At 45.6% G+C, this 27,326-nt stretch overlaps 1 protein-coding gene across 4 annotated transcripts in view; it reads right to left on the bottom strand.

Moving 5' to 3' along the window:
* Positions 1-27,326, bottom strand: part of FAM219A (family with sequence similarity 219 member A) — a 141,829-nt gene that overhangs the window by 18,655 nt on the left and 95,848 nt on the right. For all 4 annotated transcript variants that reach the window (XR_007356560.2, XM_048849259.2, XM_048849260.2 and 1 more), the window contains exon 3: positions 5,147-5,249. Coding sequence is in view for 3 of the 4 variants with exons in the window: in XM_048849259.2 (XP_048705216.1) it covers positions 5,147-5,249 (103 nt within the window). In the remaining variant the exon portion in view is untranslated. The remainder of the gene's footprint in view (positions 1-5,146; positions 5,250-27,326) is intronic.

Genomic DNA, 27,326 nt, shown 5'->3' with positions numbered 1-27,326 from the left:
GGTTTAAGAGTTCTTATACCAACATTCAGAAACTGTCCTAGGACAATAATCCAATACTGGCCAGCTGTTTGGCAAGATATACAGGAGGCACACCTGTGGGGGAAAGATGGGTTTTAAGGCTTGGTCTGAAGGAGAGAGGTTTCTGATGGACAAGGGGAAGGCTGCTCCAAACGTTGAGGGAAGAACAAAAGGAGTAAAGATGGAACTGGAATAAGGAGACACCTAGAAACTGCTCCTTTTCACAGTGATTTTTCTTAAAACTGTTTCTTTTAGCATAATAATTAAATTGATACCATAATAATTAAATTGATTGTAGTGTAAGAACCCAAACAGACTAGAATATTTTACATTTCATTATTTTATAGTGGCTTTTGGGATCATCAGATATTTCATGAAGACTGAATACAAGTCAATATTGTTAATCAATATGAGATTTAAATAACAGAATGTAGATTCAAGATCTTCCTGGAAAGAAAGCTGGTTAATTTCCTTGGGGACTTACTGCATACAACACACAAACCACCACTCTTCTGCATAACTGAACTGCAGAACCTCAGCCTTCATTTAAAAAACACGGCATTGCTAGCCATGCAATTGAATAGAAAATCTTAAAAAACACTGACCAAATTAAACTAATGGAGCAATAGCAATGTATGCAGAGGGCAGAAACAGGAATAGAGGTGTGAGCTGTCCCCCTTCTTTTCAGTGGTGAAACTCCGTGTTTCCTCAAGGGTGTATAAATGAAGACAGGTAGGCTTTTAACTACACATGCTGCAACTGTAGGATGGGGCCCAAGATTAGTTCAATTTTCCTGAAACGTCCAGCTTTCAAGAGTTTGGGAGGTGCAGGGTTAATTTGAGCCTAAAGAGGATAGTTAATTCCACTCGTGCAAAAAGCTCCAGCTGCAAATGTTCCATCTTCCCTCCTGGCAATTTCTTACAAAGCATGTATGGCATTAGGAATACAAATGTCTGCCATGCACTGAAGATTGACAAAGACAGGGAAGAGTAAAATACATTCTGCAAGTTTGTATCAAAGCATGCATGTGGAATCCCATATGGATTGTATTATTCATTTTCTTCCTGAATTCATTAAGAACCCCCCATTTTAAAAAAAAATTAATGAAAGGTTGCGCCAGAATTTCCAGTCTGCTGCACCAGTGAGCTGCAGAAAACAAGGGACCCTAGCCCTGCTGCAGGATTTAGGTCCTGTTTCCATAGCATACAAGGGGCCTTTCTACTCATGAAAAAAAATGTTGGAGGTAGAAGAAGCGATGATGCTTAAGGTCAGTAACTGATCCTACAATCAGCTAGAGAGTATAACTGAGCCTCAGGAAGGAGCAGAGAGAAAAGAAAGCCATACAAATGAAAAAGGAGAAAGAGAGTGTGGAAGATGGCCTGACTGAGGCAAAGGAATGAACAATCTTGACAGAAAGAAGATGACTGGACAGTGCAGGAGACTGTTTACTGGACACAGAGTATCAAAGAAATCACTTTAAGTTGTTACCATCTGATGGTTTGTTGGCCTAGGTTAAGCAAGTTGGTATTTTCAGTCCAGTCCTTAGTGGACAGATGCTTGCCACAGGGAAAACCAACCACCACTCAGCACCAGTGGTGAGCTGGAGCCGATTTGCACTGGTTCACGCGAACCGCTTGTTAAATTTTGAAGCTGGTTTAGAACCGGTTGTTAAAGGGGCGGTGAAGCTCAGGCGGGACGGACAGGATGTGGCCCGCAGGACCGTCCTGTCCGACCCACCTGAGCTCTCGGCTGGGGAGGCTCCCATGTGAATTTTTACTTACCTGGCGCCACTCCGAGCCTTCGGCGGCACTTTGGCGGCGGGTCCTTCAATCGCTCCAGGTCTTCGGCGGCATTTCGGCAGCGGGTCCTTCAGTGCCGCCGAAGACCCAGAGGGACTGAAGGACGTGCTGCCGAAGACCCGGAGCGAGTGAAGGAACTGGTTCTTGAGCTTCTGGCAGCTCATCACTGCTCAGCACCCTTGCCAAGTCTCAAAGAGGCAAAGGCCTGACAAGACTCAATTACCCTTTCGCCCACAAAGGTGGGCTGAGACAGGGTGGTGAGGGGAGATCAAGTGTTTATAACATTCTTAAGGAAGAATAAGAAACACAGAAGGGTGAAAAGTGATAATGTGGATAAAGCAAAAGAGAAAAAAAACGACTAGGTCAGGAGCAGGAGATTTGATAAAAGGGAAAAAAAATTACACCAGTCAGCAGAGAGCAACATAATCTTTTTCAGTGTTTTCACTCTGCTGAGACTGAAGCAAGTTCACAGAAGAGTTAAGGAATTGTTAGACACTGGATATGGAGCAATAGCTGCAGTAAGATCATAACAGACATTAATGCGATTTTTAGTGAAAATAAGCTACTTTAACCATTTCATAGGCATTTTATGTTCCTAGGGCTTGAGTCATCAGGGCAAGGTGTGGGAAGGTAGCTCCCTGGTGGGGCTGCTGATCTTAGGGCTTTGTTCCTCAAGATCCCACAGAGTGAAGTAAGTGGAGGGGTGTGCGAGACATAGACTAGCCAGACTGCAGGACACTGCGGCAGATGTCTGGGAGGGATAGAGTTTTCCTTGAATAGTTTCCAACACGTCTGTCAGTAGCTGGCCCCAAACAGTTGCCCTCCCTCTCAATTTGCAGCTTTTTTGCACACTGAAGCAACCACCCACCCTGACAACATGAGTCACTAATACTACATATAGGTCCCTATGTCTGCCACCTCCCCCATCCAACCTTCCTCACTTCCAGTTTAAATCCTGACTCCAGTGCTCCATATTCTCATTTTTTTCTTAAATTTGGCAAGCAACAGGGCTTCCACCACATCCTCTGGGAAGCTAATCCACAGTCTAATATTTCAAAGTACAGGCGAGTTGCATCTTACGTGGGGGTGAGGTTCTAAAGTCAACGTGTAAGGCGAAAATCGCATATAGTCAAAATTACCCTTGAAAATCCCTTAAAACACCCATACAGTACAGTATACTGTACATGGTTTTGTGTATGCTGTACAACCCTGTACAGCAGGGGTCAGCAACCTGCGGCACGCGAGCTGATTTTTGGCGGCACTCCGCTGCCAGCTGGGGTCCTGGCCGCTGGTCCCACTCAGCTCGCTGCCGGCCTGGGTGAACGGAACCCAGGGCCGGCAGTGGGCTGAGCGGTCCTGGCTGCTGGTGCCACTCAGCCCGCTGCCAGTCTGGGGTTCTGGCCGCTGGCCCGTGTAAATGTAAAATGTATTATTGGCATGCCAAACCTTAAATTAATGAAGACTTGGCACGCCACTTCTCAAAGGTTGCTGACCCCTGCACTAGAATCCACTCAGCGTGGTAAGATGCTCACACTATGGGTGTGTCTACACTACCCGCCGGACAGGCAGGCAGCAATCGATCCAGCGGGGATTGATTTATCGCAACTAGTCTAGACGCAATAAATCAACCCCTGAGCGCTCTCCGGTCCACTCCTGTACTCCACCGCCTGGAGAGGTACGCGGGAACGGAGACCGATTGAGGGAACAGCAGATTCACGTCTCCCATCTCACGCTCACTCCGGGGCATATGCTCATTGAGTGGAATGGTGGGTGGAATTGTTCTTTTTTTTTTATTTTATTTATTTTTCTTTTTTTTGCCAAGCACGTATAGTTGAATTTGCGTAAGTTAAATGTGCGTATGATGCGACTCGCATGTAGCAGTTTTTCCTGATATCCAGCCTTGACTTGGGAAATGCTCGGATACTATGATGAAGGGTGTATAGAGACAACCCAAGTTAACTTTTCCTACATTCCATTCCATCCTAGTTACATTTTCTGCATCTCTTGCTAGCAACGAAGGACTTTGAGACTTCTCTACAGTTTTGAGCTTCCAAACAAACTAGAAACAATGTGATATGTTCTGCAGCCATCAAAGTTACTTAGAAATAAAACTCTGGCATGATTTACGATTGCCGCTGCGGGTGCTTGAGATTTCTTTCAGCAAAGACAGGTTTCAGAGTAGCAGCCGTGTTAGTCTGTATCCGCAAAAAGAAAAGGAGGACTTGTGGCACCTTAGAGACTAACACATTTATTTGAGCATAAGCTTTGGTGAGCTACAGCTCACTGCATCTGATGAAGTGAGCTGTAGCTCATGAAAGCTTATGCTCAGATAAATGTGTTAGTCTCTAAGGTGCCACAAGTCCTCCTTTTCTTTTTTCAGCAAAGGATCTCTCATCAGGTGGATGCGTAGCACAGAGAGAGGATCTAACCTAAGGTTTCCATTCTATTCAACATATGGTGAACTAGACAACGTTCTCGTCTGCCAGTAAGCATCCAGGTTTCACCAACATTCTGAAATTGTCTTCACTGTAATTCTACACTGAAGATTGGCTAGGTATAAACGGCACCCTTCTGGTGGCACTCAAACTGTTCCCCTCAATGACTGTCCCCCTCCCTGATACTCAGTGGTGTTCCAACTCATTAATGCTCACTGAGTGAGGTTCTACTGTACTGGACCTTGGACAGACAAAACAAAATGGGATCCAAGAAAATATACAGTCATGAACTTTTTTTTTTTCCAGTTGACTGGTGCCTGCAACACAAACTAAATATTGCCAGTTATCTGTGAGCGTGAGCAGCTCTGAGAAAGTTTGGTCATGCTGTTTAGAGCCCAGAGGAAATATATGGCAAAATGCACACAGACGGGCAATTCACAGGCCTTTGTTAAGTCAACCGATATTTGGAAGCATTTGAATTTAAAAAGAGCAGCAAAATTACTGGGATAAAACCAGCCATGTCAGAGATAAGCCCTAAATCAGGGTGATGTTCTTTTGAAGCAGTACTGTGCAATCTCCTATTCACAGGATTACATGGTGTTTTGGATTACCAGGAACATTGCAGTCAATCAGACTGGACCTCCGGTTTAGTCCTGCTTTCAATAAAGATCAGCCAGTCTGCCAAGGTACCCCAGCAGCTCTCCTGGCTGGCTGTACCTTGACTCTGACTCCCCAAAGCAGCACACAGAGTCTGTGGCTTGCCAGACCCTGAGAGAGTCATCATTACTGTTGTGTGAAGTCAGCTCCACATGATGACAGTGCCAGCCCCCAGGGAAGCACACCGGGGAAGGGTGGTGCACTGCACACATACTTGAACATTATGAAATCCTCTACCTTGTTCGAGCCATCACATTGTTCTTCTTGGGCTGCTGATTAACTGGGCTTCCCATGTTGCCGTTCTTCAGGGACCCCTTACGAGCTAACTCCCTCTGCTTCTCTGTATAAGGAATACAAAGGGGAAAACAAAGTTAGTAACGTTATTTTCCTGGCTACCATGCAGCCGCTGACACTGAATTCTGAGCTGGTGAAAGGTGTGGTGAGGATTAGAAGCCAGAGAGCGAAGTTCTTGATCTCCAAAGCATGGACAGCTCAAGGAACGTGACAGTTCTGTCCCTATTCTACCCCGCTCTATAAGATGCCTCATGCCTTACTCTGGTGTTGCAGTGGGGGAAGGGGCAGCTAGCCCATGAAAGCTTTGACTCTGTTGGGACTGCCAGGAAGGGGTTCAGGTCGGCACTTTCAGAAGCTGAAAATGGCAAAGAGTCTGCCACCAATGCAGGACGTTGTGCATAGTACTGGTTTTAGAGCTTGGTCCAATCTAGTTTTTGACCACTTTCCTGGGAGACAATCCCACAACCTAATAGTTTCCACTGCCTGAAGGATTATTACCTTCAAGCTCCTTTCAGTTCTAGACTGATTATTATCTGTCCCCAGGGGTATGATCACATTCTTCCCCACACTGAATCTCATTGTTCTTTTCTGTCCTTACCCCTCATTTCTTGAGATAATTGTTTAAATGTTGACCTTTGAGCATTTTGAATGATTTCACACCGTACTTTAGTTTGCTCAAGGTTCAAGTGGCCAATGAGATGGAACCTTAAAAATGCGACAGCCTGAGGATTTTTCGGAATTATAAGTGGGGATCAAAATCAGCTTTAATTAGGAAGAGACTACGACCTCTCCCTAATAAACTGCTCACCCCCAGAGCTAGGATTAGAACCCAGCTCCACAAACTTGCCTCCTTGCAGAATGAGTCCTAGCTAGGTCCTTAAGACAGTCTATGCATTATTTCTATAGCAGTAGTGACCAGAGACTCCAATAAGGATGGGAGCCCATTACACTAGGTGCTGTACAGCCATACAGGAAGACATGATCTCAATCCAAACAAGCTAGGCATCTAATATTAGACAAAAGGCAATAAGTGGGTGCAACAAACAAGAGGGGGAAATGTGGGAAAGACAATGAAAATAACAGCAGAGGAAAACAGTCAGCTAAAAAGAAGAATTCTGCTTTCAGTAATAGAAGAACCTTATGTTCGAAGGGGCAATCAGCCAACAGTGGTATTCAGATACTAAGGTGATGGGCTCTGAAACTATATAGAACAGAACATACGCAAACTGTGCACAGTTCTTATCCCACTGACGTCAATGGTGAATAAGCTCCCACTGACATCTATAGGAATGGGATTGGGCCCATAATTCTCACTGATATGTGCTAGAGGGAGGCAGACACTGGACAGGAGTCAACATTTCAAATCAGGGTGATTTTTCATAACGTAACCCAAACATGGATTGGTCATCTCCCCTTCAGACATCTGGTATATCTCAGTTTTCCTTGCCAAAGACATATGGGGATACAACAGGGCATTGTGGTAGAAGCTGGTTGCAACCTTGACTGCAAAAAGGCAACTGCCTCTCTGTAATGTAACAGAGGCCTCTGGTTGTGCATTCAAATGTACAGACGATACCAGCCTTGGAAAAGTATTGGCAGCTCAAAGAGGTTACATAATTCGTAAAAGGCACCTGACTCCACATAGCTTCCAAACGCAAATAGGGAATGGCAGTGCTGTTCTGTCAGGCAAGTTTGTGGGTTGGAGTGAGCCAATGTCTCCTGTATGGCCCCTTCTCTTCCTATTTCATGACTTGGGGTAAAATTTTCAACAGTGCTTAATATGACACTTAGAGTATGCCTGCACTGCAAGCAGAGGTGAGACTATGGCACGTGTAGACAGACTCAGGGTAGCTTTGAACTCGCTAGCTTGAATAACCGTAGCAGCGAAGCCATGGCAGCACGGGTGGGACACTGGGTATGTAACTGAATAGTGAGCCCATGCTCCAGCAACTTCACTTCTCTGGTTGTTTGGGCTAGCTAGATTAAAGCTAGCTCGGGTATGTCGACACTTGCTGCAGTCACACCTCTGAGTTCAGCGTTGACAGACATGCAATTGCATATTTACAAAAAGCTGTTAGAGCACAAGTTAAAATTAAATTACTCACTATGGATAGTTTTGATCAGAGCCACCGATGCGGCCACCAAGCGTATCAGCTGCCACAGGAAGGAGCAAGACAAAATAAGTGACCTGACGCTAAACTAGTTCAGTAAATAGCATTGTCCTGTGAAGTCTGTCAACTGTTGGCTCCATTGTGCCACCGACTGATGCAAATTCCAAAGCCACAGGCCCTCGACTGAACAAGGTCTGCTAGCAGCCCAGTAGAGTTCAGTACCACGAACCATCAGCCAGTGCAATTTTAATAGTCACAATTGTGTACAAAAGTAAAAGAATATTACTCTGAAAACCGTGGTCCTAGAACATCCAGTCCACTAGCGCAAGTATTCCACCAAACACTGCTGCTGATAGTCACACTTCCTAAAAGGGACCGTCACCACCACCACCACCTGAAATCGCGTTCTAAGCTAGAGCACATCATTTTCTGAAACTCTGAAAATGTTCACCCTCGGGCAGACACTCAGCCTGGAAAATGTCATCCTGAAAGGTGAATGTTCAGTTTAAGAAGCAATGGGAACAGGCCCTACAGAACGGAAATCATAGAATCATAGAATATCAGGGTTGGAAGGGACCTCAGGAGGTCATCTAGTCCAACCCCCTGCTCAAAGCAGGACCAATCCCCAATTAAATCATCCCAGCCAGGGCTTTGTCAAGCCTGACCTTAAAAACTTCTAAGGAAGGAGATTCTACCACCTCCCTAGGTAACGCATTCCAGTGTTTCACCACCCTCCTAGTGAAAAAGTTTTTCCTAATATCCAACCTAAACCTCCCCCACTGCAACTTGAGACCATTACTCCTTGTCCTGTCCTCTTCTACCACTGAGAATAGTCTAGAACCATCCTCTCTGGAACCACCTCTTAGGTAGTTGAAAGCAGGTACCAAATCCCCCCTCATTCTTCTCTTCTGCAGACTAAACAATCCCAGTTCCCTCAGCCTCTCCTCATAAGTCATGTGTTCCAGACCCCTAATAATTTTTGTTGCCCTTCGCTGGACTCTCTCCAATTTATCCACATCCTTCTTGTAGTGTGGGTCCCAAAACTGGACACAGTACTCCAGATGAGGCCTCACCAATGTCGAATAGAGGGGAACGATCACGTCCCTCGATCTGCTCGCTATGCCCCTACTTATACATCCCAAAATGCCATTGGCCTTCTTGGCAACAAGGGCACACTGCTAACTCATATCCAGCTTCTCGTCCACTGTCACCCCTAGGTCCTTTTCCGCAGAACTGCTGCCTAGCCATTCGGTCCCTAGTCTGTAGCGGTGCATTGGGTTCTTCTGTCCTAAGTGCAGGACCCTGCACTTATCCTTATTGAACCTCATCAGATTTCTTTTGGCCCAATCCTCCAATTTGTCTAGGTCCCTCTGTATCCTATCCCTGCCCTCCAGCGTACCTACCTCTCCTCCCAGTTTAGTATCATCTGCAAATTTGCTGAGAGTGCAATCCACACCATCCTCCAGATCATTTATGAAGATATTGAACAAAACCGGCCCCAGGACCGACCCCTGGGGCACTCCACTTGACCCCGGCTGCCAACTAGACATGGAGCCACTGATCACTACCCGTTGAGCCCGACAATCTAGCCAACTTTCTACCCATCTTATAGTGCATTCATCCAGCCCATACTTCTTTAACTTGCTGACAAGAATACTGTGGGAGACCGTGTCAAAAGCTTTGCTAAAGTCAAGAAACAATACATCCACTGCTTTCCCTTCATCCACAGAACCAGTAATCTCATCATAGAAGGCGATTAGATTAGTCAGGCATGACCTTCCCTTGGTGAATCCATGCTGACTGTTCCTGATCACTTTCCTCTCATGTAAGTGCTTCAGGATTGATTCTTTGAGGACCTGCTCCATGATTTTTCCGGGGACTGAGGAGAGGCTGACTGGCCTGTAGTTCCCAGGATCCTCCTCCTTCCCTTTTTTAAAGATTGGCACTACATTAGGCTTTACATGCATTACATAAGCATTACATGCTTAGGTAAGCTAAGGGAGACCAGTGCCTTGGAAGATGGAGATCTGGGTTCTATCTCCAGCTCTAACAGGGACTTCCTCTGTGACCTCAGACAAGTCAGTCTGCCTCAGTTCCCATCTGTGAGTCAGGCAGTCATGCTTTGCCTCATCTCAAAGGCTGGGGAGAGGATGGATTAATTAACGTTTGTGCTCAGTCACTGCAGTGACAAATGCCATATTGAAGGCTATAGCTAACCTGCAGCAGCCACTCCGTGTTCCAGCTACACTACAACATTCACCCAGTCAGGGTTGAGACTAGGATAGGGGATGTATTGAACAATGCACAACAGCACAACACAACAGTCTAGGACAGAAAGAAATGAACAGAATAATCAGCAAACTGCAAGGTGAATTCTGGTAGGCACAATACAATTACCCATGGTTGAATCTGACCAGCACACAAAAGGGCCACTTTTATAAAGAGCCATAAAACCTCCAGTCACCATTAAGGACGTTTTGTGTTTCATCCAAGAGTTGGCAGCTCCTGTATTAATATCAGAGGGAGGCAATGGCTTTAGTACTGTCAGTGGGAAGAGTTTGACCTATTGAGTTCCCTGTTTACTTGCTTGAGTTTACCCTCCAAGGACTCATCCAGATTGCTTCTGCTTAGTTTGTGAAATCTAATGGGATCATAGCAAAAGATGGTATGGGTATAGCCTGTCCTTCATTTTTTGGTCTTACCGCTGTTGGATACTACAAGGCCCTTCCTCTCACCCCATCCAGGACTGATCACACTGCATGTAACATTCCCAGTACATGCAATGAACTTCTCAGGATGCAAAGCAACTTGATAGAAAATCGATCACAGCTCATAAGGAGCCGAGGCCATCAAAACTGCCAAGTGTTGAACAACTCTCAAGTGTCCGAAAACTTGGGAATTTAAGTTAATGGGAGTTCCTGATTATGTTCAGTGAGGCAAGAAGAAATCCTGAAGAAATGGGATTTCAAGAAATTTCACAGGAACAAAGGAGGAAACAGCTCACAATGAATTACAGAAAGCCATTTCCAATCTTTTATGTCTGGTGTTTTTGCTGTAGTAAAAAACTTATGCCTCAGAAACCCAAGAGAAGCTACAAGGTTGGGGAAGACAAGACAACACAGGGTTGTTCAGCTTTTTCTGAAATGTCACAAACAATTCAGCATAAGGAAAGAATAATGATGAAATCCCACCCAAACCATGGCTATCTTGGAAGCCATTACTTAGTGTTTGAAAGGAGTCATTTAGCTTCTGCTTCACTTAGGGCTTGGCTACACTTGTGAGTTAAAGCACATTAAAGCAGCCCCGGGCACCCTAGCTCACTACCTGTCCACACTGGCAAGGCACGTAGAGCGCTCTGACTCCACGGCTAGAGTGCTCCTGGTACTCCACCTCGGCGAGAAGATTAACGCTTGTTGCATAGTGGCTGAAACGCCCGGGCGTCCGTGTGAATGAGGTGTTGCATTACTGTGCTCTGATCAGCCCACGGAAACGTCCCATAATCCCCTTAAGTGGCCACTCTTGTCATTGTTTTTGAATCGCTGCAGGAATGCGGATATGCCCTTTGAAAGCTCCGTTTCTGACAGCCGGCTGCTTATCTGCTCCGAGACAAAGCAAACGTTAGTGTGGAATGCTGTGTGTGAGAGAGGGAGGCGGGGGGGAGTGGAGGGTCTGCTGTTGTCTGAACTTACGAGACAGCACGCTGACATGCTCTCAGCCCCCCTAAAACCCACCCTCTCTCCCCCACATACACACGACACACTCCATGTCATGCTCCACCTCCGCACTTGAAAAGCACGTTGCAGTCACTGGCATGCTGGGATAGCTGCCCATAATGCACTGCTCCCAATGCCGCTGCAAGTGCTGCAAATGTGGCTATGCCAGTGCGCTTGCAGCTGTCAGTGTGGACAGACTGCAGCACTTTCCCTACTGCGCTCTCCGAAAGCGGGTTTAACTCAAAGCGCTCTACATCTGCAAGTGTAGCCATGCCCTTAGTTGTCATCACCTTTTTTATTTAAATGCACGTTTACAGCAATCAGGTTTATTGTCCCATTTCCAAAACATAGAATCATAGAATCATAGAATATAAGGGTTGGAAGGGACCCCGGAAGGTCATCTAGTCCAACCCCCTGCTCAAAGCAGGACCAATTCCCAGTTAAATCATCCCAGCCAGGGCTTTGTCAAGATGGCTCTGGAAGACGAGATATGTGCAATATGAACACACACATTACACTAGGAGGAGAGCTCAACTTTGCTCAATCCCATGTTCATGCCACACTTAGGTACTTCTGCGGAAAAGCAGAATGGGCAAGTGGAGAGGGTGTGAAGTAGCCTGCTTGTGCCAATTACCATTGAGGGACCTGCTGCTGGGGATGCCTGATTAGGATTTTGAAGCTCCCGTCTCATCTTTAATAGATTATGTAGTGTTCAGCATAACCCACAAGGATCCACACTTGAGTGGATGCAAGCAGCAGTTTGGTTTCCGTTTTCGCAGATGGATCAGTGAACACAGATGGGGATATGTTTCCAGCCCAGTGCACAGGGGAATTTAGCTGCACCACTTCCATTTATGCTAATCACTGACATTATACAGGAAGGAAAACATGTAGGGCAGTGTGCGCAAAAGAGGAGGGGGAGCTGGCTGCCTGTAATGCTGCAGAGTGGGTCTGAACGGCCCTGGGAAAGGGAAAGCTAGAACAGGGCCTGCCACATCACTGCATTAGCTCTCACATTTTCTCCTTTCTTTACTGCACTATCTGGTTTCTTCAGTCTCTGCAGCATTTTAATCTTATTCACATCACATGTAGATATTTTATTGAAAAGGGTGGGCTGCACAAACAGCAGAAAAATTTGGATAACTTACGAATAAAACTGACGATTGGCTTTTAAGGGTTTTCTCCTTGAAGCCCTAACACTTGACACTGGTTAGCCAGCTGGTGCACTGAGACGGCTGCTTACTACGCTGTCCATTAGTGTCACTGTTCTCTTTTGCGCCCCCACCCCCTCTCTCTGTGTCATACTCATCTGTTGTATCATCTCAAGTTTAGATTGCAAGCTTTGAAACCATCCCTGTGAGATGTTTGTACAGTGCCTATCACTATGTAGCCCTGGCCTATAGGCACTACTGCAATACAAATAATAATAAATCATAATAATAATGCAAACAGCATAGAGAAAGGGAGAAATTCAGCACAATGTCTCCCCTCCCCATCTCCCACGGTGAAGATCTTCATTTCTTGCTCCAAGTGCTACCCCAACAAGCACTTTGCTGGAGACAAGATAACCAACTCAGAAGCTCGCAGATATATAAGCTATAAATGATGTTGAATTAATTTATTTGGCATAAAGAAGCATAGAATAATGGGAGTTGCCAGACTGATCAAAGCTATGGTCCATCTAATCCAGGATCCTTGCAGTGATCTTTATGTATATTACAGTAGTGCCCAGAGATCTTAATCAAGATCATACCCCATCATACTAAGAGCTGAACAAAATAAATAGGAAGACAGTACCTGCCCCAAAATGCTTACATCTGGCCAGCTCCAGATACTTTCAAGGAAGGCGCAAGAAACCTCACAGTGGACAATTACCTGCCCCCAGGGGAAGTTTCTACCTAATCCTCATCAATCAATGAAGGGTTTAGATCCTTTTTAAAAAAGACAACCCCACCCACCCCCAAACACTCGCTAATGTAACTGTGGATGTTCTCATTATCCACATCAATATCTACTTTACTGAATCCAACCAAGCTCACTGCCTCAATGGAATACTGTGGCAATGAGTTCCACAGATTAGCTGCACATTGAGTAAAAAGTATGTTCTTCTGTCATTTTGAAACAGTTACCTTTCAATTTTGTTGACTGTTCCCTTGTTCTTGTATTACAAGAGAGGATGAATAAATATAGCAGATGATGAAGAACAGGTGAAATGTCCAATTTATAAAATTGGAGTTAGAAAAAAAATCTTCAGCGCTATTCCCATTGATTTATTTCAGTCTGCTAAAAAAATCATAACCCATTTCAATGTGCTCCTGCCCTTTTTAAAATGATAACACTGAACGAATAAATGTTTGTGCTTTGTTGCACTCTATAATTAAATCGGCTTTGTATGTCTTTCCTGTGGTTAGTATTCAGTTTGCTTAGCATTCTGCTCAAAAAAGGCGCAGTCCTCTACAGGACTGTTGTCTTTGCAAACATGAGGCAAAACATGCAGAGTTTAAGCAGGGTGGACATCAGTTCAGGCTATGCTGAAGACCAACACTTAAGGTTCATATCCTACCCAATATTATTTCCTCCAAGTCCTACAATACTGCCTGTAGCTACTGAGAGATTATGTGCTGCTATAGGGAACAATCCTGCACTGGTTCATAGGATCTGAAGGATGGGGAAAGAAAGGGAAATTAGTTGCATGTGACATAGGAGATAGAAAAAGACGTATTAAGTTCTATGAAATGAGATGATCAGAGATGTTTGGCTCTGTGCAGCTCCATCCCCGAGCATTGCTGAGTATGAGGACTGCATGTCCTGATGAATTCCTACCTTCTTGGGGAAGCAGAAAATATAAATTATACAGGAAATAAAATTTCTCTGTCCATTTGCATTCTGCTGAATGATCAATGGAGTCTTGGGCGAGACTGGGAAAAAAGAGTGAAATGCTGACCACAACTCCTACTTCAGAACCAAGCCCCAGCATTACCCTCCCTCCTGTAATGCAGCTGAGGGACATTAGCATGCATCCAGCCAATAGAAAACCTTCACTAACTTTCAGCTCTGACAGAGGGTCTCCCTCAGTCAGGATTGTCGCGTCTTTAGGGTACACTTTACCTTGCAATGTGCACATCAGTAAGAGCTTTGCATGTGCACCAAATATGGGCGTATGGCAGAGGACTAACCCAATCCACCTGTTGGGTAGCAGCACTCATCAGAATGGTAAATTGTAAGGACTGCTTTTTCTGATGAGATCTGGAAAAGCTATTGAAACCACAGGCCTGGCATTCACACTGTAAAGTGAGGCACGACTGGGCCTTTGCATGTTAGAAGCCAGGTGGCCTAGGAGTGCTGCCTGCGTTGAAGAGGAAGATTAGAAATGAAAATAATCTTTCCATCGGATCCGATGAAGTGAGCTGTAGCTCACGAAAGCTTGTGCTCAAATAAATTTGTTAGTCTCCAAGGTGCCACAAGTCCTCCTTTTCTTTTTGAGAATACAGACTAACACGGCTGCTACTCTGAAATCTTTCAGAATGATAGCTATTTTTGGTCATCAGATGATAATTCAGTTACCTGTGTGAAATCAGGAGATAAGACTAAGCCACAAAATTCATATAGGGAAGTAAACTTCCCCACAACTTGGGGGTGTTTAGACCTTATAAATATGCAGGTTTTTTTTTTAAGTATCGGGAAGCATTCCACAATAGCAGAACAGATGGTGAAGGAAGCCTGTGGTTATGAACATGAGAGAATAAAAGGAAAGAAACTAACACTTAGCATCTATATCTATCTACATAGCATTTTGCTTTTTCACAACACTGTACAAGCCTGAACTTATCCTCGCCAGCCTTGTGAGTCTAGAATCCACATTTTGCTGATGGGAAACCAGTTAATTGATTTCCCCCAAGGCCACATCATGTATCTGTGGCAGCACTGAGATTAAAAATCTGGAGCTCTTGGCTCCCAGTCCTGTGCTTGCTCCAAGAAGGAGCTTCTGGCTGTGGTACAAGATATCAGAGCTAATTTAGTAACCACTGGTTCTCTGACTGCCTAACGGTAGACAGCAATGATATCCCTACACTTTACTCTGCAACACCCTATCTCCATGAGCTCCTCGTATCTAGGCACCACTAATACCAATCCCATAAACACAAAGGAACCTTGCTGGAAGTCATTCTTCTCTATTTTTCCTCTTTGATGTTTAGTTAAGTTTGAGGTTTTTATTTTTAGTAACTGAGGGTACATCTACATTGCAGTTAGGTACCTAGAGCTGGCCCGTGCCAGCTGACTCGGGATTGCGGGGCTCAGGCTAAGGGGCTGTTTAATTGTGGTGTAGATGTTTGGGCCTGAGCTGCAGTTTAGGCTTTAGGACCCTGCGAGGTGGGCCAGCTGCCGGTGTCTAACTGCAGTGTAGACATACTCTGGGTGTCACACAGTAGTTGCCCCCTTAAGAGGAGAGGAGTGTCAGTGTACCTGTGACAAGCTTAACTCATCTCCCCAGGTGGGCAGGATGAAGGTCATGTGACTGGTAGGCCAGGTGACCCAATCAGACCTGCTGTTGAAAAGAAAGAGGCCTGGACAGAAAAGGAATGGCACGTAGGTGTTGGCAGATGCCTGCAGAGAGCAAGAAGGCTTGTGCAGGGCTCTAAGTCAGCAGGGAGAAGGTCTATAGACATTGCCAAATTCCAGGCAAGAAGTGCTGGGAGAGCAGGAAGACGGACCCATAGGAAGGAGGGGCTGTGCCCAGCTGGGAACTGCGGTAAAGGAAAGGAACTTTAAAGAGAGGACAGATCCTCAGGGAGAAGGGGCCAGGCCCAGATGAAACTTTGAAAGATTTTGTGCAGGATTTCATAAATAGGACCCCAGAATGTTGGAACCAGTGGAGCTGGTAAGGAGTATTAATGTGTTTGCGGACTAAATAAATTGGATCCCCTTCCAGAAGGGGAATGTTTTTTTAAAACAATATGAACTGGGTGAGATATTGAGGAAACTTATAAGAATCGAGTTTGAAAATGTTGAAGATTTATATTCTCACTTGCACAGCCCCAGATGAAAACAGTTTCAATTTATAACCCTGACTGCAGACCACTCATCCCTAATTTAGAGACTCGCTCTGTTTCCTGACACATTTTAAAAGTGAACAAAAACTGCAGTTTCACCTGGAAGCAATTTCTGCATGAGCACACATCATTTTCAACTGAAAGTTAAAGGTTATGGACAGACTCTGCCTGGCTCAGCTCTGTTGTAGTGTATCAGATAAAAAGGCACACACTATGGATAACAGCATCTCTTTCTTCATTTAAAGTGCCACGCACACTGATGGTGGAACAGTAATCTATCAGGTATATAGATTTTACATTAGTATGTGCATCACCGGTAAGTTATACGGTAGGTCCTGATGGGCTATAAAGAAATACTTAGGTTCAGTAATGCATGTAGCGAAGTTTAATATGGTGTATATTTTATTAGGACAAGTGATGCTTGTAAAGGAAAAACCTGCTTACCCTAAAGGTAGTAGGAGACATCCAGAGCTTTCAGCTGCATAGTGCCCATTGATAGCAAGAGTGTTTGAATGGAGCTTTGGGTAACTAGGTTTGCACTATGGTTGAATGTATATAATCTTACACACTTGTATGAGTCTAAAAATATGTGCTAAGTGACCACTATAAGGGGGAAAAGTATACATTTTAACACCTACAAAAGGTTTGTATTTCATTTACTTTTAACAGATTATTGCTGTGAGAAAATTTAATTTGCTGGCTAGTGGGCACCACTGCTGTCTGGAATATCTGAACTACTCACGCGTTACTAGATTTCCCTCTAGTAGCTAAAGCAGATAGATGCTCCAATACAACTGACAGCTAATGAAGAGTATCCTTTGCCTCAAGTGGTTCTTTTGGAGCAGAAGTTTGGATTTAGTATTGCCCAGACAGGATGTGGGTAGCTTAGCCGACAATCATGGATGTGTTTGTGGCCTCTGATAGAAAAGTACAAAATATTCACTGCATTGAGTTTTACCTCCAATAGTCAGCGTGAGAATGGCATCTTCGACTCAGAGTTCCACATCAGCTGTTGATTTGTGTTCCACAACCTTAGCCTTAAAACCATAGCTTTTTGTACTTAATCAAATGAAGGGAGATGGAATAATCCAGCTAGAAGTGATTAGTGCTCATTCCAGCTGAATGGATGCTCTTCACTTTTCAATCCTTTGACAACTAGCTACTGTAGATAGATTGCCTGGGGCTTTAACACCTTCTGTATTTTCCCTGGGCAAGGAAAAAGATTGTTGCTTAGCTTTTGGGTGCAGCCCTATAGACTTTTTGCTGGAACAGAGCTGCTAGAACAGGGGTCAGCAACCTGCAGTACGCGAGCCGATTTTTATACCGGCATGCTGCTGCCCGCCGGGGTCCCGGCCACTGCCCCCGCCCAGCTCGCTGCTGGCCTGGGTGAACGGAACCCCAGGCCGGCAGCGGGCTGAGTGAGGCTGGTGGCCGGGACCCCGGCTGGCAGGAACTGCCGGTCTGAGGCGCTCAGCCCGCCGCCGGTCTGGGGTTCCGTCCGCCGGCGCAGTGTATTAAATTTCTCCCTGTAGGAATGTGCTACTTGCGGAGAACCAGGACTGGCCGCCGTAACTAGTACACCATAAGTAGCGCATTCCTACGGGGAGAAATTTAATGCACTACACTGGGGTAGGGAAGGCTGTGCCTCCCCAAATAGCCGGCCCACTTCCCGCCCCAACCCTGCCCTTGCCCCGTGACCACCCCCTGCTCCCCAGAACCCTCCACCCATCCAAACCTCCCTGCTCCTTGTCTCCTGACCTCCCCCTTCCGGGACGCCCCACCCCTGTCTGACGCCCCCCTGAGACTCCACCCCCACCATCCAAGCCCCCTGGCTCCCTGTCCCCTGACTGCCCCGATCCCTATTCACACCTCCAACCCCCGACAGGCCCCTGGGACTCCCACGCCTATCCAACCACCTCTGTTCCCCATCCCCTTATCATGACGCTCAGAGCATCAGGACTGGCAGCCGTAAGTAAGTAGCACATTCCTGTAGGGAGTAATTTAATACACGACACCCAGCCCCGCACAGCCTGCTGACGGTCTGGAGTTCTTAAAATATGTTCTTTCACCCCTTATCAAAAATTAAACTACAATTAGCTTAAAAACTTGAAAACTTAAAAACATAATTTGTATATTACAGTAATCGTTAAAAAACGTATAATGTTAATAAATACATAGGTTGGATGAAACAAAGTAGTTGTACTTATGTGCCCATGCTTAATTTGTGTTTTCCATGATTTACCTTCTAAAAAAAATCTTTTTTATTAGGACAAGGACAAAAAAAAAATCTCGCATGTCTCGCATTTTTTAGACATGCGAGATTTATTAGGACAAAATTTTTTTATTAGGACAAGTGATGCTTGTAAAGGAAAAACCTACTTACCCTAAACGTAGTAGGGGACATCCAGAGCTTTCAGCTGCATAGTGCCCACTGATAGCAAGAGTGTTTGAAAAAAATCTCGCATGTCTTGCACCCCCAGAAAGGGCATCTCGCACCCCCAGGGGGTGCATGCACCCCAGGTTAAGAACCACTGCACTAACCTGATAAGATCTGCATTTTAATTTAATTTTAAATGAAGCTTCCTAAACATTTTAAAAACCTTGTTTACTTTACATACAACAACAGTTTAGTTACATCATATAGACTTATAGAGAAAGACCTTCTAAAAACGTTAAAATGTATGACTGGCACATGAAACCTTAAATTAGAGTGAATAAATGAAGACTTGGCACGCCACTTCTGAAAGGCTGCCGACCCCTGTGCTAGAACATCCTTTCACAAGACGGATTGTCCGTTTACTATGAATCTTTGGCAGGGCGATGGGTAAACATCCTCCCCATAAAAAGACAAAAAGCAGGGGCATGTAGTAGGAAGAGAGCCTGAGACATAAGCCATTGTATCAGAGGCCTGGGCTAAAGTAGTAGTCAAAGCTTTACTGATATAAAGCAAAAACAAACTGTAAGCAAGAGGCAGAACCTGCTCACAGAATCAGGCAAGAACAGGGCTGATATTGCAGAAATACACATTCCTAAGAAGTGCTAGACACAGAGTGACTTCACTTTGGAGTCCTTTCTATTAAATGCAAAGGTTCTGTATTATTGTGGGCCTGGATGACTGTTAATGTGGCAGACACAAATAGAATTCCTGGGAAATATTTAGGGGAGGTGAATGCAAATACCCTCCACTGGTTATTCAAAAACCCAACCTTTAGAAGCTACACCCTGAGGAGAGAACCACTGTCTGCTAGGGTTGACAACCCTCCCAATTTGGCCAGGAGTCTCCCGGAATCGGGCTCGATCTCCCAGAGACTACTGAAGCCAATCTGGGAGATTTTAGGCTGCTAGAAGTCCGGCAGGGCAGCGGAGCTAAGGCAGGCTCCCTATTGCTCCCGGAAGTGGCCGGCATATCCCTGCGGCCCCTAGGCGAAGGGGGGACCAAGGGGTCTCTGCGCACTGCCCCCACCCTGAACGCCGACTCTGCAGCTCCCATTGGCTGGGAATGGGGAATCGCGGCGAATGGGAACTACAGGGCCGGTGCCTGCAAGTGGGGGCAGCGCGCAGAGACCCCTGGCTACCCCTGAGCCAAGGAACCGCTGCCAGACATGCGGCCGCTTCTAGGAGCTGCTTGAGGTAAGCACCTCCTGGCTGGAGCCTGCACCCAAATCCCCTCCTGGACCCCAACCCCTTGCCCTGTCTCTTCCTTCACCCAAACTCCCTCCCAGAGTCCATACCCCTCACCCCCTCCTGCACTCCAACCGCCTGCCCCAGGCTCAGCCCAGAGCCCCCTCCTACATTCTGAACCCCTCGGCCCCAGCCCAGACCCCACACCCCGTCCTGCACCTCAACCCTCTGCCCCAGCCCGGTGAAAGCGAGTGAATGACTGAGGGAGGAGGGTTGGAGTAAGCAGGAGGCGGGGCCTCAGAGAAGGGGCAGGGCAAAGGGTTTGTGCGATTAGACAGTTGGCAACCCTACTGTCTGCTGCTTACCTGTTCCTGCTGGTTACAAATGAAAACCCCAAGCTGTATAAAGCCACAGGTTGATCTGCACTCTGGGTGCTTGTTCTGAGCTGTTCTTGTTGCCCAGAAAAAACCCCTGTTATTGTTTGAAGAAGGAGTGATTCGGGCCAGAGCTCCTGCTGGAACTGGAGTGGTGGTGATGCAGGTGTGATCTCTGGTAAGCTTATTAACATGCATGGAGGCTCTATTCTTGTTTTAATAATTTTTCCTCTAATGCTTTCACCGTAAGAAGAAATGAGTTTGCTGTGTAGTAACAACTGTGGGCAGTGACCCTGTTCATAGGCTCTGAAGAGAAAGCAAAGCACAGATGCTGCTCCGTTTAGGCAATCTGGCTTGCTGGGAATAACACAATGCAGGCAAGGAACAGGGCAACCTGGAAAAACGCTGGTCAGGAGGGAGAGAGACCTGGGTGAGAGACCAACAGAGGTGATGGCTGAGGAGCTGGGAGCCTAGAGTGGGTGCTCTTGCTGGATCACAGAGGGGAAATAGGGGGGCAGCGGCCCCGAACTGTGACACTTAGCAAAAAAAATTTGCCCAATGAAGAATTAATCTGACCCATCCTGTAGAAACCAGTACTTATAGGTAAAGTTAACTATTGCTCTTTAAAAAAATATAAGTCTGATGTCAAAGGTGAGAAACCGTTTTACTACTCTTAATACACATGGGCTCCAAATCCTATGCAGGATTCCTTATTCGGTCACCTTTTATCAGGACCATGCAATTAAAGAACCGTGCCAAGAGGTGAACTCTGCTAATACAGGTAGAGTCGGCCGCCGGAGTGTCCCCCTAAGGATGCCTCAGCACGGTCACACCATGGGTCATAGATGTCCAAAGTGGCAGCAGCAATTTTCCAGCTCCAAACACAGCAGATGACCCCACTTGACAGAGCAGAACCAGGGCTAAAGCCACATCTACAGTCCAAAGCTACCGCATTGCAGCTGCGTTGCTTACGAGAGCGATGGAAGGGGCTCTCCCATTGCTGTAGGCAATCCACCTCCCCGAGCAGCTGCAGCTAGGTCAGTGGAAGAATTCTCCTGTCCACCTAGCTGCATCTACACTGCAGGTTAGGTTAGGTGAGCAGGAGTGAGAGAATTTTTCACTCCCCTGAGTACCATTGCTATGTCGACCTAACTATTAAGTGTAAACCAGCTCTAAGCTCTGCAGCTGGTCTAAGCAAGGATGTGTCGTATTGCTTTGTGGGGGTTGACATCCTCTCTCCTTTGTAAAAGCAAGTCTGGGTAGGGGACAGAAGACTGCGGAAAAGGTATAAACAGTCTGAGGTTTGGTCACTCTGCCGCTGCTAGGGAGCCCGTGATTACATTGCAAGGACACAGCTGCCCTCCCGGCTTTAGGAAGCTTCTTGTGCATAGCCTCAGTTAGTGTCCTGATGAGAGCCCATTGACTGGCAAATCAGTCCACCTCCTCCGAAGCGCAGGGCGGGGAGATTTCTGAAAATGCCTCCCAGCAGCATGCACGCTCCAGGACAGCATTAATTTAGAGCTGAGAACACTGCAGCCAGCTGCGGCTGTGGCCAGAGCCCTCATCTAAACAACCTAGTGAGGCAGAAATTCTGTCAGCCTGACATTTCTGCCACCCTCTTCCTCCCTCCTCATGGCTCGCTCTGTTCACCAAAAGGAAAGAAATTAAATCTGGATTTGCTTTTCCAGAGACCGTCTAAGAATTTTCTGCAGTGTTCCTATGATAAAGGGGAGAGAGAAGAAAATCAGCCTGGGGATTATCATCATTTCCATTATGATAGCACCCAAATTCCCCAATCAGGATTGAAGCCTCCCTAGGCTGGATGCTGTGCACGCAGGCACACCCAAGAACGTAGGCTCTAAGAGATATGAGCAAAGGAATACAGTGAATAGCACAGGTTAGTTCTGTGCATTGTTGGATTCTGTAAACTGGGGGTAGAAGTGGGGGGAGGGGAATGGTAGGAATACAGGAGTTGGTAAGAGTAAGGAAAAGAGGAGCAGTCACAGTGCATCACCTCTCTACCAGCAGGCAGCAAGCAAGGTTTCATTACCATCACTCATTCAATGTGCATGATGCTGTATACACGACATGGTCCCTGACCGGAAGAGACAATGTACAGACCATCTGTGTAGTAAGAGAAACCTAAACTTGTAATTGCTGCAGTAAGGCATGTTTCTTGTTGGTTCCAGTTTTACTTGAAGTTACATTTCTATATGTAAATATTAATAAGACTTGGATTTGTAAGAGACTTTGCTTTGAGAAGTGGATGGCTAGAGGTGAAGAAATGCTGATGGAGTATAATGATGCAAGGCACACAGGAACAGGGTACTGCTGGTCAGAAAACTGACACCCTCCTGGAAAACTTTACCTTTGTGTTTTTCTGGCCAAAAAACTTTCCTATTGAAAATTGTCAACTTTCCACAAAAGCCATTTATTTATTAGTCAAACACCCAATTTTCAGTTAAAGTTTTTGATGGAAAATTTCCAACCAGACCCATAGCAGGAACCCTATTCCAGACACAATGGGCAGTGTGGAAAGATGAGTGGGAGTAGGATCGGGAAAGGATGGTCCTGGAATGCAAGAAACTGCCAGAGTAAAGAACACAAGCGAGACTATAGTAGGAAGTGAAGGCACAGAGATAACTGGAGAAGAACTTAAGTTTGCAGAGCATAGGCTACAGAAGAATAGATCTGGAGAACTGGTATCTTAAAAATAGGGAGATACTCTGGGGAAAAAAAGAACGTGAGATGGTAGTTAAAGAGCAGTTTGTGTAGAAAATGTTTAATTTTTTTCAAAAATGTTAGTTTTGATTGTTTATAAGTTATTTTGTATTAAAGACACAAAATTTCCCATTACTAAACAATAGCAGGCAGGCCTAATACTGTTGAGATTTACCTCATTTAACATATCCCCTTTCCTCTTATGTTTTTCTCTATAAAAACATCAGCAGCTTTAAGGATATTGCACCTCCAGTTATTCTGGGAAAGGAGAGAAAAAGTAACACCATCTTGGAGACTACTTCGGTATGAAGCAACATTAGATATTCTCTCTGAACCAAGAGGCTGCAGGTCTTTCCAGGAGAGTGGGGAGCAGAAGCCTAAGAAGCGCAGACAAATGCAAGGAAGAAGAAACAGCATGGATATTTCCCTCTGCCTGGTAGTTCTCTCTCAGGACTCAGATCCCTTTCTCATTCACTCAATACTCTACTTATGTCAAGTTTCACATAGAAATGGTCTGAACACTGAGATTTCCTTTGGCAAAGAGTTTCCCCTGGTGATGCCAGCACGCAGAACACAAAAAAGAGTGGGAAAATCTGAGAGCGGAGAAGAGGGTGGAGGAAAATGCTCTGCTCTTTCAACAGTCCTGCGTGGCTGGTAACAGCTGCAGTTGTGAGGTGAATGGAAGGGCAATAATGGGCTTCAGGGAGTAGACCTTTTACTTATCTCCAATTCAGCCTCAGTAAAAGGCTGGTGAAAGCCCAAGGATTGAAAGCCTCTATGCCTTTTGACATGGTGTGGTCCGTAAAGATCTTTGCATACTGGAGGTGGATTTTGTGGCTCTGCCTTCATTAAACATCTCTTACTTAGGAGAGAATCACGATTTTTTGAATAGCCTGATGCAAAATGCACCAGGTCTAATGCTACGAGCCAGAGCTCCAATATGCCTAGCATGCAGGATAAACATTGGGAGAGTCTGAAAAATAACTCAAGCCGGCATTTCTCTGTTCCATGTATCCACTCCCCATGCACCCTCAAGTCATATCTGCTCACTTCACAGGAGCCAATATCCGATCTATGGGAGAGTGATCTGGATTCTGCACTTCCGCCTGCATTGAAAAAGCTCTCAGTGGAGTTCTGAGTGCAGAACCTTTCTTACTGGCGATGGCAGGGAGAGGCAGTGGGACTGCTTTGATTTTCAGATCCCACGGGACGTTTGCAGCATCAGCGGTTCGAAAAAAGGCTTTTCACTTGTGAATGAAGTCAATCACACGTGAGAATCACCAAGCTGGAATAAAGACGGACCCTCACAAGGTTTCAGCAGTCCCTTTTCCAAACACAGCCCTACTTCGAAGAAGCGTGTGCCCTGCTACTTTGTGCTGATCCAGTCATTTAGCAGGACTAATGCTTTAAAATTCAGATGCTAATAAATGACATGTTCCCTGTGACTGGTCAGCTGGGTAAGAGCAAGAGTAATACTGACAGGAATAATTAGGGTTCTAAAATACCTCCCAAACATCAGTTTTCTCAGATGGACTGAGTCACTACAATAATGAACATGTGGGTTCTCTCTCCTTACTGGATATGCTAACACACAAGTTCATCTAATTTGGTCAGCCCTACAAAAATCAATATTTAGTGCTCAGCCCTGGCTCAACAGCCGAGATCACTGTCTAGTCCCCAGGCTGTGTTGGCACTGTTTGGCTGATGAGCTGAGTGAAATACAACTGTATATGACTCCAGCCACGAGGAGCAGAAGCAGCAAAAGCAAGAACTGTTGCACTGGGGGGGGAGCGCGGGGGGGATATGAGGATAAAATAGGGCTCAGCTGGGGCCACCACAGCCCCCAGCACCCAGGACTAAGAACTGAGAAGGGCAGACCCCCTCCCTTCCACTCTAGGATTAGACCCAAGAGTAAACAGGTCCATTTCAGCTAAGAAAGAATAATAAATATAGTTTATTCATGTTATGGTTCCAAATGTTGTCATGCTCTGCTTAATTTCCTAGAATGCTTTGTTCTGTGATGTCAAACACTAGGCAGTCCCACTGCTCTGCAGAGAGGGCCTATAAAGTCTGGAGAGTTGTATTTTTTGTTTTGTGGTGTACTTGAGAAGTTTTAGACCTATTCCATAACCTTGTTACATATAAAATAAAACCCTCTGAAAGCTGTTCTTCTTTCAGAACCCCAACACCATGAAAGAGGATTTGTTCCTCTGCATTTGCTATGTAACAGTGTTATATTTTCCCCAGGAGAACCTCTACCTCTCTGATGGAGCCCTGAGAACTGCTCATTGTTCCTACTTGTGCCCTAAATTCCTAAGCAGAGGATCCAAACAATAATTTTCAAAGCTATTCAGTATTAGACTTCTCATCCTCCAGGGATGTCACATTAATTTTCACTTATTTTGGCTTAAAATCCGTCCCTCCTATCCTAGCCACTGACTGTACAGAATAGCAACTAATGCAGGTGCAAAAACACAAATTACAAAGGACAAATATATTTTGCAATGAACTCTTCTCTCACCATCCGATGGTTTGGCCACTTATTTGACTGTCCTACCATCCACCTTCTTCACGTCCTCCTTTCCCTCTCTTTATCTTTCATTACCTGTTATGCATGGACTTGAGGATAGCAGACACTGTTCCAGGTTCAGACTAGGACTTATTCTAATCTTGTCTAGCAGCTGTGCTTTAGCAATCTAAATAACAGCAGACAACTCCCTCTCTACCAACCTCTGTGATTTAAATAACTTTCAGAAGCCTACCTGAACCAGTGCACGAGCCCGTAAAGAGGTCTCATTGCCTGAAGGAAGCACAAGTAGTCTGTACAGTATTTGCACAGCTGTCTTAAGCCTGCGTTTGTGGCTGTTGCTAATAAATCAGCTTGCTGAGATTGTCTTGGGTTTGTCTTCCTTGCCCAGGTTCCTTTGTAACAGGCTCTTGTTTGGGAGGGAAAGTAGTGAGGGGGTGGGTATAGACAGCAACCTGCTGTACACATCCCAGATTGCTGAGAATTTTAGGACACTGGCAGGTGGTTAAAGCAACCAACAAGGAAACGCATCTTTACAAAGGAACAAATTCTGCCCTCTGGGGAATGCACAGGACTCCACTGCAGTTAATGGGAGGTGTATCCAGCAACTAAACTTTGCTTTATAGCATGTGGATTTAGATCTCTTTACAAACAAGGAATCGGGGGGTTGTACATGTGAAGGAGATATTGCTCACTGTTGCTCTGTGTTAAATCCTAACAGTAATAGGTTTAAGATGCAGAGAAAAGTGGAATAATAGAACTGAGCTTCCATTGTTTTAAAACCATTGTTTTAATGGTTAGGGCAGGGAACTAGGAGAGAGGACTTTTATTCCCTGGAGCCTGGGTTCTAGCCTAAACCTGGACGTCACCACGGCAATTAAACAGCCCCCCAGACTGTGAGCCCGAGTCAGCTGGCAGCGGGTTTTTAATTGCAGCACAGACATGCCCGGAGAGACCCAGCTCAAGCCAGGGAGGGACTGCAAAGCTCTCCAGGCCAGGGGGCCTGGCAGGAGGAAGAGAAACCCTTGAGTTGTGTGGACTTATAAATTAACTTGGATTTGGTGTTTTGAGTTTTATTTACAATTCATTTTAGATTATTAAACCCAGTCCCCTCAAAAGGGTATTTTAGACCAAGAAAAAGCCTGAAGTTTTTTTGAACCGTCCAAGATGGAAAACTGCAGTGTGACTCTACGCCACGAGGGGGCACCTGGGAGGCAGCTGGCCCAATTATAAAAGACATAATGTGACCCTCTCCAATAGCCATTAGAGAAAGAAAAGGAAATCTGAAAACTAACTAAAGACATAATGCAGGGTTGAGCTTGAGTTTGTATTTCTTCAGGAAAGCATAAGAATCCTTCCACTGTGCATCAGGGAAAACAATCAATAGATTGGCATTTGGGGAAGTTAAGATGTTCAATTTCACTTCATGCTTACTGCTTTTTAATTAACCACCCCGGTTAACCTGGTAAAAAAGCCACTTCCAGAAGGGATTTAGCAGAGTTCTTTCGTTTTCTCCCAAACGGTTAGGCTTTCAGAAGCTGTTCAGTCATTTGTTAGGCTGGTGTGAAGAATTCTGACAGTTTTACAGCCTTGGTTTTAGCACTCCAATAGCCTGCAGAACACGGTGCTAGATGCAATGCTCCAGCATTTCTACTGCCTCTGGGAAGCCAAGGGTCCACACAGGAGGATTCAGTCCTGAATATCTGGAAAGTAAAATATTTTACTTTGACTTGAACCTATCTAAAAGAAATGCAAATCAATAGGGAGGAGAAACAGGCTGGGACCAGTGGGGGTGAAATGACCAGTATGGGCTGCAGAAGGGAGCTTGCTGTCAACCCAGCTGTCATTCAGCATAGTTGGGCTCTATTACACACTTGGAAGTACTGACAAAGTGGTCCTTCCACTCTCCTTAACCTTCACGCTCTCCTTTGCTGGGAGGCTTATCAGATCCTGCCAGCTGCCCCTGCCAAGGCAGGTGACGAGCTGACACTGTCCCCTTTCCTCT

Source organism: Caretta caretta, chromosome 5 (assembly GCF_965140235.1).
Source record: "Caretta caretta isolate rCarCar2 chromosome 5, rCarCar1.hap1, whole genome shotgun sequence".
Taxonomy (NCBI): domain Eukaryota; kingdom Metazoa; phylum Chordata; order Testudines; family Cheloniidae; genus Caretta; species Caretta caretta.
This window is presented reverse-complemented; position numbering and strand designations above follow the sequence as displayed.